General features: G+C 43.9%; 1 protein-coding gene across 3 annotated transcripts; it reads left to right on the forward strand.

Moving 5' to 3' along the window:
- The first annotated feature begins 29 nt into the window (after positions 1 to 29).
- On the forward strand, positions 30 to 11178 carry LOC136433642 (zinc finger protein 318-like). Of its 3 annotated transcripts, XM_066426049.1 has the most exons (11): positions 30 to 914; positions 2262 to 2521; positions 2969 to 5138; positions 5449 to 5613; positions 5908 to 6102; positions 6483 to 6659; positions 7237 to 7333; positions 7651 to 7769; positions 8193 to 9075; positions 9551 to 9598; positions 10328 to 11178. In XM_066426049.1, exons 1-10 carry the CDS (start codon positions 153 to 155, stop codon positions 9562 to 9564), a joined length of 4842 nt encoding a protein of 1613 aa, XP_066282146.1. In that variant the 5' UTR covers positions 30 to 152; the 3' UTR covers positions 9565 to 9598; positions 10328 to 11178. The 3 variants fall into 3 exon arrangements, with proteins under 3 accessions (XP_066282146.1, XP_066282144.1, XP_066282145.1); XM_066426047.1 differs by lacking the exon at positions 9551 to 9598; XM_066426048.1 differs by lacking the exon at positions 9551 to 9598 and having other exon boundaries at positions 2262 to 2500.
- Positions 11179 to 15852: the final 4674 nt, after the last annotated feature.

The raw sequence follows: 15852 nt of genomic DNA on the forward strand, positions 1-15852 counted from the left end.
CTCTTTCAACCAGTCCATTCATGTGGAGAAGACGGGGTAGCCATTTTGGACGGGCAGGTTTGATGAACGAAAACTTTCCGGTCAGATTTGTCTACTTTGTTGATATTTGGCCCAGAAATTTTATGCCAAACTATTAATATATAACCTTAAGAATGAGTTGGCGCGGACCTCCGCGCGGTCGGGGTAGAGGTAGAGGCAGAGGGCGCGGGAGAGGCCGTGGGGGGTTCTTTCCCAAGCTGGCGCCCACGGCGCTCCCAGTCAAAACCCCTCCGAAGCGGTCGCGCGATGAAGAACTGGAAATCAAAGTCAAGCCCCTGCCGGGTCGGGACGACGATCGGGAGGACAGTCCCGACTGGATAGAGATGCAAAGCCGCGACAAAGGCCGTCGGGACAGCCGCGATAGGGGCAAAGAACGCCGTAGTAGCGACAAGTACGACAAAGCCCCACGAGACACCAAGGAAAGAGACCGCGATCGCTCCTCACACAGCAAAGGCGACAAGCCAGACAGGGACGAGGGGGGGTCGCGGGGTAGCTCGCACTCGGGCGCCAGTCGCGCTAAAGAAGAGAAAGCCAGTTCCAAGCGTGAGGGAAAGTCGCATAAAGAATCTCATAGTACAGAGCCTCCTCCGAAATCATCAAAGAAGAAGAAAGATTCTGGTAGAGGAGAGGCTCGGGAGTATAAAGAGTCCCGAGAGGCCTCCTCCTCGCGCGGTAGGGAGAAAGACAGGTCCCCGCGTGATTCCCATGGGGATAGGAGGGACCTGGAGTCTAAGGGGAGGGAATATGATGATTACAAGGGGAGGGAGAAGGGAAGGGAAGACAGCAGAGACTCCAGAACAAGAAAACACGAGGAGCGGCCAAGTACTGGGGAAGGTGGCAAGTCTGTGATGGACAGGCTTGGTCCAGAGAAGAGGGTAGGCTATTTCTTGTCATTTACGGTTTATAACTGCTGTGTTCTTTTAAAATTCACATTGTATACACGTAGAAATACTCTTGAAGGAAATATAATATGAATTTTCATCATCACCCTTTGCTAGTAATAAATCTTTGTAGTTTGATATTTAACGTTAACGTTACATGTATGCTGGATATTGGAGTCATCAATGACTGTCAAAGGAGGAACACAACCATCACACTGGGACTGGGTATAGAGACTTGACAAGTTGACATAAGTAACTTAAACTTGTTTTGAAGTTATGGTCACATACATATAGACACCAGGCATAAACTCTCTGAGTCTCACGATATTCGATTATTCCATTAATTTTGGTACAAAGTAACAATACATACTGATACACTAGACTTCAAACAAGGTGATACTTGAGAGGCTGATGAGTATCTGTAGCTTATTTACTACTATAATTTGAAATATTTTATTCCATACTGGTTTGTGTTGTGAACCACAAAGTTGGACTCAAGGCAGTTGCATTTGTCTTGCAACTCTGTTTATGACATTACGAGTGAGTATGTATGTAGTACAAACTACTAGTACTTTTCACGTCTTTGACATCATCATGACGGGGTTGGAACAGAAGCTGCTGCGTCAACATGTTCCTGCGGAGTGCTCGGCCATCCAAGCTAGCTGGCTAGAACTAGTGTGGCTTAGCATGCATGGCTGAGGGCTGCACAGGGATCCTTCATCCAGCAACACCAGCCTGCAAGAGACAAAGCTGTTGTCGCAAGGCAGCCTGTGTTATGCTACACATGATAACTAAACTATAACTTATCATAACTACATATAAGCAGTTATCGATTCAAGAAGAACTGGTGATAGATGTAATTTGAGATGTGATTTTTTTCGTGCTTGTGCCTTATTCCACCAAGCAATGTTACTGAACAGTGTGAAGCAGACAGATAAGTGCCAGAAGAAACAACTTTTTGAAATATTACATTTGTACATTCCTCTTGATGTACAAGTAAGGAGGCACTTTTTAACCGAAATTTAAGGTAGACTGTCACAGGAAACATATCAGTAAAGCTAATTTTGTCAGACAGATAGGTCTGTGTGATAGGAAGCTAGAAAGTGTTCAAAATACAACAATGCAATTTTAAAAAGAGTTCAGAATAAAAAAAATACATTACTAGTATAAGAGCTGTCATAGTGATACAGTGTGAAATTTTGATACTGATACAGTCTGAAAATATGACCAACAACAAGTACATGTGTATTGTATTTCAAAACATAGAATATACATGATAACTCTGCTAGCATGGTACAACTTTGCTCCTAACATCCACCCTGAATCATTTTACTTCTGCAGGATAGTGGAGAGTATGATATGTTCACTGGCGGCAGTCGCAGGTCGAGGTCCCCTCTTGAAGAGGGCCTGCGTATCACTGTTGGCAATGATCGCTACTGGAGGGAACAATCGTCCAAGAAGCCTCTGGAGTCTCGGCTAGGCCCTCCGCCGGATGACCTTACACCTGACCACAATCCCCCCGACGTGGATCGCACGCCTCCGCGTGATTTTTCCCCTCGTCCGTACCATACTGAACTTCGGTATGAAGATCAATATGACAGGTAATGGTGGTGGGACTGGTGGTGGGACGCCTTCTGTAATGAGCCTGCTGTAAACTGCACTGTTCAGTTTCCATTGAGCTTTGAATTATTTTGTATGCTGCTAACTAGGATTGGGTGGTATGCCTTTGTCCATATGATTCTGATGCTAAACTCTGCCTTCGCTGGAAAGATACGTTTAACATTGTGTATTGATGCATGTACAATAAAAAGTAAAGCACCCTTATGGTTGTCCATTCAACCTTTTCTGATGTCCTCTGTATGAATTTATAACTTATGGTTTTCAAGCCTTTCATTAAATATACATTGTAAGTACCAGGCTTAGCAAGAAAAACATGGTACATGAAAATATTGTACAATGTGCCTATGGGAGAGAGTGAGTGAGTGCCTACATGTAAAAAGTAACATCTCTGAAAGTATCATTCCTGACATTAGTTTGGTTTCTGTCAGGCCCAGGGAGCAGGACCGGTATGAAAAGGAAGGCTATTACAGACGGGAAGATGAGGACATCTACAACAGACAGGATGCATTCTACAACCGACCTGGCGATGGTCGATCCAGATCACGGTCTGATTCTCGTTCACCCAGACGGGAGTCGTACCAAGACCGTGACGATCGCTACTCACACAGGAAAGAGGGCAGTAGTTCTTCTCGAGGGAAGAAGGACTACAGGGACGAGAAGAGGGGAGACAAGCCATCGCAGAGAGAGAAGTACTATGAAAAGGAGAAGTATGAGAGAGACAGATACAAGGAAGAAAAATATGTGGATGACAGCAGGGAAACTGGCCGAGGGCACTCCCTGGAGAGGAAGGAGGAACAACAAAAGATGTTTCTGCCAACACAGTGGGGCAGGCATGAAGAGTCGCACTACCCAGAGTTGGACAAGGCTCGCGAGGCGGCCAGAAGAGCAGAGGAAGAACTTCAAAAGTATGGTATCATCGTTGGGAAGCAGAAACGGGAAGAGATGGCTGAAGCAATCCGCATGGGCGAAGGTAGCGCTTTACGTGCACTACAAGATTTGATTCCAGGGTTCCAAGTAGATGTTCCCAGCCAACCGCCGCCACCTCAGATGGAACAGCTGCCAGCTAGTACGTTTGACCAAAGACAACAACCAATGCCAATGCCCAGGTCAGAACCAGCACCATACCAGCGACCACCTGCCTCCCAAAGCTCTGACATGCCTCCTTTCGGTGCTCCATCAGCAAAGCTGGGTATCCCTGGCATGAATGCTTATGAACAAACAGGACAAGCACAGCCCCCACCTCCACAAGCGAAGCCTAAAAAGTCAATTTTGAAAAATCGTTCTGACCCTCCACCTCTGTCAAGTTCAGACAGCTATGGCCCTGGAGGTGGGTATGGTCAGCCACCCAAAAGTGAGGCTGGAGGCATCCCTGGCTTGTTTGATGCCCCTCAGTCCAGTTCAGGGGACTTCTTTGCTAGACTGGGTGGCCTAAACACTGGCAACATATTTGGTTCAGAAAAAAGGGAGGAGAAACTTCCGCTCATCGATACAATAGAGGATGAGGAGCTCTTCCTTTATGGTGATGAAGAAAAGAAGAAAGAGCCTGAGCCAGAAGCCTACGTCCCAACTCCAGCGTCTACTGCACCGCCCATCCAGACGGTTGCCTCCGTGCAGGCACCCCAACCACCAATGGACATCCCCCCTCCAAGTGTTCCCAGCGCTGCTGATCTCAGCAATGACAAGCTGAGGAACATCCTTCAGTCCATCGGGTTCGATTTTGAAAAGTCACAGAGAAGTCAGCAGGCTGGCCCCCCCAGGGTGGAGGAGCAGCACTCCCAGTACAGAAGGCGGAGCAGGAGCCGCAGCGGCAGCTTATCGCCTGGTCGTTACAGGAGGGAGTCGAGCCATGGGAAGGACAGACGGGAGTCGAGCTACGGGAGGGACAAGGACCGTCGCGAGTCCAGCAGATCGAGAGACCGAAGAGACAGGTCATACAGTCCAGATCGGGACAGGAGATACTCCACAGAGAAGGACCATGACAGAAGAGACAGCCGATACGTCGGGTCCGGGATGTACAAGAGGTCATCGGCTGTTGACGATCTGTTGGCCCTGGCATCTGCACCCAGCAGCAGCCACTACACTTCAGCGACAACTTCTCGTCCTCCTTTCCCTCCCCCAGTTAGCGGTGCTCCCCCGTACCCCCCTCCCTACGGACATCCACCCAATCAGCCTCCATACCCAGGACCACCTACATCAGGATACCCTAGCTATCCTCCTCCATCAGGATATGGCCCATATGGAGGGTTTGACCCACGTGGACCTCCCCCTCCCCAACCCTGGCCCCTGCAACAAGGGGGCCCTCCACTTCATGGTGGCCCAATGCCTCCTAGAGGACCACTCATGCCAGGGGGCCTACCTCCCCTAGGAGGCCCACTTCCCCTAGGAGGCCCACCACCTCCAGGGGGCCCGCCACCACCCCCAGGGACACAGCCAGATGCTCGAGCCAATCTGAGAACCATCCCCATCCAAGCAAAAGAGGAGGATAAGAAAACTGGGGGTGAGAAAGGCAGGAGCGAGCAGAAGCCAAAGTCAAACAGGATTGTCATTCCGCCACGATCAGCTCAACAACGGCAGAAGGATGAAGAAGCTCAGAAACAGGTGTGTGTACCAGCAGTTTTAGATAATGGTAACTTGGAGTTTTTCATAAGGGCAGATGCCCGCCATGCTGGGAGTCAAACTTGTCTCAAAGAACCTGATGTGATTCAATAGAGTTGTTTAGTGGTATTGTCAGCATTTCAACAAAATGATTTTTTTGTTTTTCCAGTGAAGTCAACAAAACTAAGACTGATAGCAAAAATAGGTATTCTTTTGCTAACTGAGTTATCGGCCTTACATAGACAAGCATGATAGTCTGTTAGAAGCCATGGGAGAATCGTTTGAAAGTACTGAGTGCTTGTTTATCGAACAGGAGCAGGCACGAAAAGACAAGGCACTTGCTGAGAAGCAGGAGAGTTTCCTTGAGAAGCAGCGGCAGGAGAAGGCCCGCCAGACCCAGCTGAAGGAAAGGAAAGACCGCATCAAGAAGAGGATCGAGTTCCTCGAGGAGGAGCTTGAGAGGCTGCGCAAGCAACAGGTGAAAGGATATGGAGAACGAGTTTGGCTCTCATTCCTTCTAACTTGCTAGAGAAAAGTCATTGTCAAGTTCTTGTTGTAAAGTTTTTGCAATGATTTTGCATTGTACTACATGGAGGTTGGTTGCTGAATGTTAGCTGTTTTTTTTTTCAAAGTGTAATGATAACATCCTTACCATGTTTTATGTGTTACTGGCGTCAGGTTGTAAGATACTATTGACCCTCTTTGAGCTGCTTTCATTGATTACAACCCAACATGCCCAGAAATGTCTGAACTGCAACATATATCTTGGTAGGGCGAGCTTCTGCGTAAGAAGCGCAGACAGAAAGATGGCCATAAGGACCCATTACTGGTGGAGAACAGCAAGCTCCAGGAGGACATTGCCAAACAGATCTCAGAGCTGCGCAAACAAGCTGAGGAAGTTGCTGCAGTCAGTATCCCAGGGCTGGAGACTGGGTCAGATGACAAGACTACAAAGGCAGCGCCTGCTGTAAGTTGAAAGATTCAAGAATTTCTGAAATTTGCAATGCTTATAGTAATCCAGTGATCTTCAACTGATGCATAGTATCTTTGTATGAAGATGAAGACTTATAGTTGATGTATAGACATTGCAAGGTACCTAGCAGTGCAGGCTTTCTTGCTACACATGCTGCATGCAATTTGCATGTGATGAATGTCCCAGCAAGATGGAAGAAAAGAAATTATCAACAGTTGACTATATTCAAGTCTTTAAAAAATTGATGCGTTGTATGTGAGTGATACGGCTGAGCCCGGTTATGTATGTAAGATATGGATGTGCTATTCCTTTGATTATCCATTTTGATTTCACTTGTTGTAAACACAGTTAAGTTTGCAAATCTCACTCCATAGGAGCAGTCGTCACCAACAAAGAAGAAGCCAGAGCCTCCAGCAGCCGTGAAGGCAGAACCAGACAACACGTACTATGATTTCTTTGATCCTGGGAACCACTGGTGCAAACCCTGCAACCAGATATTCACCAACTTGTTGGAGTTTCTCAACCATACCCACAGCCGCAAGCATCTACAGGTCCTAGTCTTACATCAGCTTTGTATTTTGTCAATTTGCAAAACATTGTCATGTTTGATAATATCTGGAGTAACATCATTTATTGGCTTAGAAATCAGCAGTACTATTAGACAGTTAGGACAGTTTGAATGTGTCATAGGCTTTGAAATATGGAAAATAAGAGCTTTAGTCTTAATCTTGATGAGGAAGATTATATGTATTACTTTGCTCTTGTCACCAAAGATTGCTTTCAAGAAGATTAGGTCAGGTATGTTATGATCAGATGGTGGTAAGTTACCAGTACCTTCATAACTGCAGGTCGGTCAGAAATAATAGTTTTATATTTTCAGAAATATAGTATGTTTGTGCTGCAGCAAAAATTAATGTTTCATGTAGTAGATAAATAGATGTTTAGATATGGCAGGTTTCTTAAGCACTGTGTGGCAAACAGTTGAATTGTGAATTTACACAAATTTACTAATGTTCAGAGATAGAAAAAATTAATGTATTGTTATTACTTTTCCAACTGTGTACTTTTTTGGACATGGCATGTGGTTTGTGTTCAAGGCTAGAAGAGTGACTTTACTGTTGTCTGTAGCACATTGATCCGTATGAGCGCCCGTGGATGCCAGACTCTCTCAGGACGGAACGGAAGGCGCGGCCTAATACAAATTTCGTAGTGGTGCCAGTGCAAGGTAGGACGCTCTTAGTCTTTAATGCTCTTATGTGGGTTTAATCTTGTACTGTTGTAGTTTCCACTTAACCATGTGTCAGTCTTCCAGGTATTTGAATTTGAAAAGTAAAGAAAAACGTCAAAAACAACTTGGAGTGCACCTTACCTTACAACCATTTTTATTCACATTACTTACTGGAAGTTGATTTCAGATTGATTTTCTGCCGTTAGTTTATGACTACAAATTGGCATGTGTAAATGTCTTGAATTTTGAACTTCATTGGGTTTTTTCCACAGCTGTTTTTGTTGTGTAACATATGTCTGGTTTGTTTTCACCAGGTCCTGAGTTCCTGCTGCCTGTGATGGGTTTCTACTGCCAGTTGTGTGAGGAGTTCTCAGGCGACCAGATCTGTGCTGAAGACCACATCAAAACCGACAAGCACCGTCTCAGCTTCAAGGTGGCAACTTCAGTGTCATATATAGTGTCGTATAAATTTGTGTCACCCTCCCTTTGTATGAACCAGTACAATGGCAGAACTGGAGGTAGAGTGTTTGCCTTGCATTCGGGAGGTTGGGGGTTCAGTGAACTGCAAGGTTCTCTTGGCCCTGTGTGGCCCAAAGGTCTATAGAAATTGAGATGGGCACTGTCCCTATACACTGAAAGGTGTTGGATCGATGTCAGCTTTTGTAACTTTATCTTTGCATGATGTTTCATTAGCACAAACCTTCAGATTGGTGCTTAAAGATTCCTTTTTTTCAAACATATAGTGGAAATTAGACTCCCTTTGTAAACTGGCTCTATATACATGTAAAACATTTTAAAAAGATTTTTTAAAATTCCAATACTTCCTGAAGCTCAGACTGTTGTTCTCTTAATCTAGAAACACTTGGATGCAAATCCATTCTACGAGCGACGTCGCAACTTGGACAAAGCGGCAGGGATGGCCGTCATCGAGGAGATCAACCGCCGCAAGGAGGAAGAAAAGCGCCACAAGGAGAGGGAAGAGTTTAAAGAAAGGAGACACGAGGAGCAAGAAAAGAAACGCAAAAGACAGGAACAACAGGAAAAAATTCTTGACGAGAAGAAGAGAAAGCTGATAGAGAAGGAAAAGAAGAAGGAAGAAAAGGTACAAGAACTTGAAGCCGATGCATCCACAAAGCCCCATGCACCCTCCACTCCGAGCACACCATCAGCTGGAAGCAAAGGTGGCATAAAGTTGACATTAGCAGGGGACAAAAGCGAGGCCAAACACCAGGTATCTGGATTCGGAAAGTTCACATGGAGGCCTGGTGGTGGACAGGGTGGCCAAAATGGGAAGGGATCCACAACCCCAACCGGCTCGTCTGGGAGGCGCACTCCCACCTCTGACGACGGAAAGACGAGTCCTGGTGGAAGCGGCAGCACAGGTAAGACAGTCATGATGACGCGGAAGATTCCAAAGGTTCCACCAGTGCAGGCCAGGCCTATTCCCACCTTAACCACCAGCTTGCCACTTCGCAAAGCCAAGCCTGAGAAACCAGACAGACATTCCGAGAGGTCAGTCTTGCCTGTAACGGGCCAGAAGGGCAGGTCAGAACCGCAGAAGCTCCCCAGTCAAGAGGAGATAAAGAAGGCGTTCGGTGCCCAGGGTTCTGGAGATTCTCAGGACGGTGGAGCTGCTAAACGCAGAAAGGAAAACTCACCAGAGCCACCCGTCCCTGGAACAGAAGACTTGCCTACCCGTCACACTTCAGCTCGGACAAAAAGGGGTGCAAAAAATGAGGGTAAGAGTTAACGCTGATACTATAACTTTAATTTTCACTTCCAACTTTATGAATTTCATTGCATATTGAGTCGGGTGCCATGTAACAATTACTCTTCCCAGAGACATGCTATGGTGCTTAAGTGGTGATGTATTCGGTTTTACTAGTTTGGTCTTCCGCCCCTTGTGGAGTTCCAGGTTGGTAATCACTGATGAACTATTGTATGTCAAGTTCCTGTAACTAAGAGGGAAGGTTTTTCGATGTTTGTAACTTGATAAATCTATTGCCCAAAGACGAGAGAACACTCTGCACTCTCAATGCAAGACAGTCAAAAGGCCTTTGTCTTAATCCAATGGGTTGCTCCTTAGACAATCTTTATGAGAAGAAGGACGGTATCTTGGAGAGATTGTCCAAGCCCATATATGTAACCATGTGCTCAGCTACAACAACAATAACGGTCAAAGTAACTGATGGTTCCAACATCAATCCACTGCAGGGCCAGCCAGCTGAAGGGACTAGCTTAGGTGTAAGCAGAGGAAGAAAGGTACAATCCACCATCCATTTTTCACCTATCAGGTAGTTAGCCAGGTTTACTGCCCTCGGCCACTCGTCCTTTTGGGCCCCAAGGTGGGTTACCTTCTGTGATAGATCTAAGGTGGGCAAGGTCCCTCTTGGCAAATGGATGAAACAGGGCCAGGGATACCTCCAGACTTTGTGTACCTGGACTCTTCCGTTGGGGTAAACCTGTTTCAGGAGATGTATATTTTTATGGATGTCCTTTTATTTCTTAAAATAATACATAAACTTTTGAGGTGGCAGACTTGGGGTATCCCTGGCTTTCCTTATGGAAAATGTACCTGTGGTCTTTGTTACCTCACATACCTCATCTAGAATAGGGTGTTTTGAAATTTCCACCTGTTTCGGCTGACTGTTAGGGTTTGTCAATTGAGATAATCATATTTGAAGTTTGCTGAATACTTTGATAGCCTTTAAGCTGCTGTCCAGAATTTATAGATCATAAGTATTTTCTTGAGAAAGTGAGGTTAGTAGTTTTTATGTTAGTAGTTTTTTAAAAGATTTTACCTTCAACCCATGTCAAGAAATTTAGGAGGCCAGTAACCTAATGGTCATGTCATATGTAATATTTGACATTTACTGTAAATTACCAGTTCAATCAAGATCAAAATCAATATTATTCTTTACAACACAGAACAGCTTGTGTTTGGCAAGCCAATGGTCTGTGCCAGTCATCTAACGTTGGGTGTTGTTTCAGATGCAGGCAGTGATGGGAGTGGTGTATCCATGGAGATGGGGAGTGACTATGAGGTCCTTGATGACATAGCTGACTAGGACCAGCAATGAGTGAAAACAGATAGACTGGACTCACAAAAACTGGCATCATGACAGGCAAAGTCTGCTTCATCAAACTCCTGTGACTACAAGTGAAGCTGATGTTGGTTCTGTAGCTATCTTGAAGAACTTGTGAATTTGCAAAAACAACTATGTCAAATTATTTGTACTTACAGTACTACAGTAGTACCTCTTTGGTTATCCAGCTGGTTACCTTATACAATATACCTTTACACCTTTCTTACCAACATCAGATCATCCAACTGTCAGCTGTACATCCTGCCAGGAAGTGAATTGAAGATTCTCTTACATTGTGATTGTTGTAATTAGGAAGTCAGGTTACTTACTGTCAGACATTATATGTGATTGTTTGATAGCCAGTTGATTGATAAGTTCACGAAATTCTCACCACTTCAAACAAGTTGTTTAGAAGAAGTTTGTTACTGTGGCATTCAACTTCATTTTAGCCTTCAGTACTTTTATTCAATGTTATTTCCTTTTTTGTTGGAGTCGTACACCACAGCTGATATTGAGAAAATTGTAATGAACTTGCTAGTTGTTGTATAAAGTTGTGTATGCTAAGTGTTGTCAGTTGAGTATGGTAGTGCAAGAAGCAGCAAGCAAGCAGCAAGTGAAGGAACGTCATTTCAAGACCAAGAAGCAACGTGTAGCTTTGATGAGGAGAAGTGACAAAGCATCCAGCTGGAAATATTCGTTTGTATGCAGCATGTGTTCTGTCTTGTTGTTTTTTGCATTAAAGTGTTTACAAGTTAATGCTCTTGAGAGGATTTTATCTCAGAGTGCGTCACCAAGCATCTAGGAGAGGGCTGCGTGGATTTAGAAATAACAACTGAAGATTATCATGGTTTGTTTATGAACTCATCTGTAGTGGAGAGAGGACTTCATCTGTGCTTCTTTATCATCTTCATCAGTATTCGAATAGTTAGTATTCTGATAGAATTTTTTCACTGACCGATATTTCCATCATGTGTGTCATTTCTTTACTACTGGGACATTCATACATTTTAAAATAAACATTAAAGCTATTCTAATGAGTTCAACATAAATGTCTTGGGTAATGAAGTTGAAGGGACATGAAATTTTTCTTTGATGTAGCATTTCCCATCTCCTAAGTGGTTGACACTCGTCAGCAAATGTTTTAATTCCCACAGAATATTCTGAGGTAGTTTTGATCTTGAGCTTCTTGTTTCATCTTGGCATTTACATAGACGTTATTGGTCACGCTGGACCCTTCCACCAATAATGTCTGACTACTGAAGTCAGTAATTGTAACCAACTGTAGAAAGATGCTCAGTGGCAGACTGAATTCTATGTACTTTGAAATGTACGAGTTCATAGCCGATTTGATACTTCTTATTTTGCCATAATCCATTTGATGATATTCAAACATAAATAATTGAGAATTCAAACTTCTGGTTTAAACTAATATTAATTTCGCGAAATATAGCTTTTAACCATTAAAATTACAGAAATGTCCAGTCCCCGAATTATAGTTTCTTTGGTTCTGACTTGTAGTAATTATATAGAGCGTTTTTTTGGGATCATAAGATTTGATTATTACGACCATTATCATATCACATGTTGGAAAAATTGTCTGGATTTTGAACATCTAAGAAATCTGAATCATAAGTTGTAAGCATAAATATGTCCTAATATTTTTTTTTCGACCAAGGGAATTACTTTTGGACTAGTAATTGAAAACAATGACTAAGTATAGAAGTCAGGACAATTGGAATCGAGATAAGGAAACAACTGTCGGACCTGGTCCTCTTATCCAGACATTTTCTTGTGGTTGTTATCATCCAGAGCCGCGATACTTAGTGTCGTTCGTGTGTACTTGATTTTCGTGATCTCTTGAGATGTTTTGTCGACGTCGCGGTTGGTTTTTGTCCAAGTATTTGTGGGGCGTCTACAAATGTAGCCGACGAAAATCAACACCAGCCGCTGCTTTCCGATCGAACAGCCCGGATTCTGCAGCACGTGTACAAGGTAATTCATAACAGTTGAAATGTAACGTCGAGGCATGTCCATCACTTGAGGTAATGTTTGACTCTTATTTCGAGGTTTCGTGCATTTTAACGGGGAAATGTATGTATAAATTTTATTCTATTAAATGACCCGTCCAAATCTGTAGAGGGAACGAAAGACAAATTGCTTCCAGTCTGGGTCCGATCGCGTGATAGATGAAATTTGTTTTGACCTGGCGGACGTTAGCATGCTGAGATGTTTGAGGGATGTTGCTGTGTTTATTTTCACAGGCTCGACGATTCTACTGAGACCATTCCTTTGGGTATAAGTTTATTTGTAGCATCTATTAAAGCATGTGATGATTTGTTGACCTCATTTAAGCGTCGGCATAATCTTCACAAAGAAAACGATAAAACGTGAATGTCTTGCACAATTACCGTGAGGTATTGCTCCAAGCTCTTTGCGTGACTACTGAGGCCGTTAGCGACGTCAGGACGTATGCGTTGTCTGGATCAGGTGAGACATCAATATGTCATATCCTTCTGCACGTATCTACATGGGTGAAACTTCGACTTGCGACTCTTCAATTATTGTTACGAACACAAAATTGAATTCATTTGTCGGCCGCATATGGCAATGAATGTGTGAGGTCCCTTTTTGCGCTTGGTCGAACTTCGATTGGTATATCTTGTACAGAATCATCGTAATTGAATTGAGAATGAATAATACTAATAAAGTTCTTTAAAGAAAGAGCGAGTCGTTCATTTCCAATTTGTGTGTCTTGTATACTAGTTATCTGATTAAGTTAAGTATTGATTGTTCCGAAATATAGCCGTAGTCATCAGCCGTATACTAGCTAGAGTACTAGTATATCGCGATCCCCACCAAAAGTGGAGAACTTAGGAGATGGCCTGCAATCAATATTGACACAGAGCACTGCCAGTGGCCGATCCACACTGTCTTGGCAGCTAAAGTCAAGAGAGCCTAGACTGATATACAGGACAGAAGAAAGGCGGATCCTGAGAAAAGAACTTGGCAACAGCCCGGAGTCAGCTTACAGATGTTACTCTCCAAGCAGAGCATGGGTTTCGGCTGGTTTTTGACGTGTTTTTAGGCGTTCTTGTCGGACTTTCTACTTTGTCATCTTTTTTTTTTTGTATAGCCAACCCTTGGGTCGGCTTTACAAAAAAAAAAAGATGACAAAGTAGATAGTCCGACAAAAACACGTCAAAAACCAACCGAAACCCATGCTCTGCTTGGAGAGTAACAGATGTGCCTTATGTGGCTGAGACTATCATTCCCTTATAAGACTGTTTAGCCATAGCCGAAGCTGTAGAGCTGGAATAATTAGGATTTTACCATGGTCAATAATGCCTGAGGGAGGCCGTCTAATACGGTATAGATATAGATATATCCATAGAGAGAGATCCTGCGATACTTAATTTATCTCCAAGCAGATATTGGGAGGCAAAGCCGTGAAGTTTTCTGGTGGCCATATTTATTCTAACAGCAAAGCCTACGAAGGAGAAAAAGCGGGCAGCAGAAAAATCGTCACGATTTCCCTCGGAAGATCGACTTGGAGAATAAAATGTGACACGTGTCTAATGATGGCGGTAATGAGACATATATTGTCTCGCTGTCGGGCTAATTGGCCCCCTCCCCGGGGCCAATCAATCAGTCAGGTAGATGAAGCGTGATTAGTTTAAGCAAGGACTACTCTGCAAGCACTTCATGTGAAAGAGAAACGGGACAAAAAGCATAGCCCGACAAAAACGCCTGAAAACACGTCAAAAACCAGCCAGAGCCCAATCTCTAGGCTGGGACTCTATTTATCAACTGATGAAATAGATCTATTTGCATACGTACGTACCAAACACAGTGTCGACAAAATTTCATACGTTGGAAACAAAAAGCGAAAAGTTCGTGTTCAATGATGCGGTTTAAAGAAGACCGTGTTGTTTTTAAAACAGTTCATCTGGACAAGCATCCTGACTACAAAATGTGGTGCATCTTCAATATTGTGGACCCCCCCCCCCCGTGTGGTTTTGTAGCGAATCCACTTTACACGGATCAAGGAGGTATGGATGGTGAACATAAGACAGGAGGATGGAGTCAGTCTAGAAGATGACCTGGCAGACTGTCTACATATACTAGTACGCCTTTATAAAAAACAAATATATATATATAAAGAGGTGAGTTAAAAATTTCATTATGACCCCGGGAAAGTCAGGTCGGTACTTACAGCCTGGGGCGCAGCTTGCCCGGAGTCCAGCCTTCTATAATTAAAATAAAGCTTTAGTCCGTTATCCAAGCTCGGGAGCGGGTGGCGGACTAAAGCTAAGAAGGCTGGACTCCAGGCTAGGGCGCAGCTCCTGTCCGCAGTGACCACGGGCGCGGGCCATAGGGGTGCCCTGGCTTGTTGAATCTCTATATGTAACACCGGAATGAACTAGCTACTGCAGTTTCGAATTCACTATGCCAATAAAACGTGATGTAATATAAGTCTGAGGTCCCAAACATCTAATGTAGAACAGGTGCTGGGACGGGCGGAGACGGAACATCGAAAGTTGGCGAAGTTCCTGACCAGCGCTCCACCAACTCCATAACGCGGAGAGATGTACGAGAAAATATCACAGATTCATAATTGAAATTGATGAAAAAGTTCATCAGATTTATAACAATTAAATTTAACAAAAATTGCCATATGGGCTGTTGGACTTCTGATACAATATTTCAAGCGAAACGTGTCTTGTTTTCTAATTCAATCGGAAAAGCCGTAAAGATGCACATCGTTCATTTGCCTTGATTTATGATAATGGTATTTTCTACTTATCGTCTTCTCTATCTGGGCAGGATGCCCCAGAGAAGGGCTTTGCCAATGTACACGTATTTTGACATATTATGTGGCGCATATCATGATCATATAGTGCTCCATGTGTTCACAAAGAGATTGACCCTCTGAATTTATAATGCTGACAACCCCCCCTGAGAGACAAGATAAGAAAGATACTAGTAGTGTGAAGTACTGTGACTGCTGAACCATCTTGAAAACTGTAACATAATTAATTGACCTGTCAAACACATCTGGTGGAGATGCTGGATTTGATAATCATGAGTCAGCTGTTCAGCACAGAGAAAAAGGGACGGACACACACTAGGCAAGACAGGACAGTTACCGCGACAGGAATACAGAGGAGAGGATGTGAGTCTGGAATAAAGAGCGTTCCTTTAGCCACGGCAAGTCTTGAGTGTCTGTGCTCATTTCATCCCAAAGTCCGGGATCTCTACTTTCTTTACACCAAGTATCGTATTAGGATAGAAGAAACATGTTTCTTTTATCATACAGCTATTACCGTTGTAAGGATTTGTCAGTAGGTATATGGACTTGTAGGGCCACAGCGTTAATAAAGGAACGGTCAACTACATGTATATATGAGACGACAACTGGAAAGTCGCGCG

Source organism: Branchiostoma lanceolatum, chromosome 4 (genome assembly GCF_035083965.1).
Source record: "Branchiostoma lanceolatum isolate klBraLanc5 chromosome 4, klBraLanc5.hap2, whole genome shotgun sequence".
Classification (NCBI taxonomy): domain Eukaryota; kingdom Metazoa; phylum Chordata; class Leptocardii; order Amphioxiformes; family Branchiostomatidae; genus Branchiostoma; species Branchiostoma lanceolatum.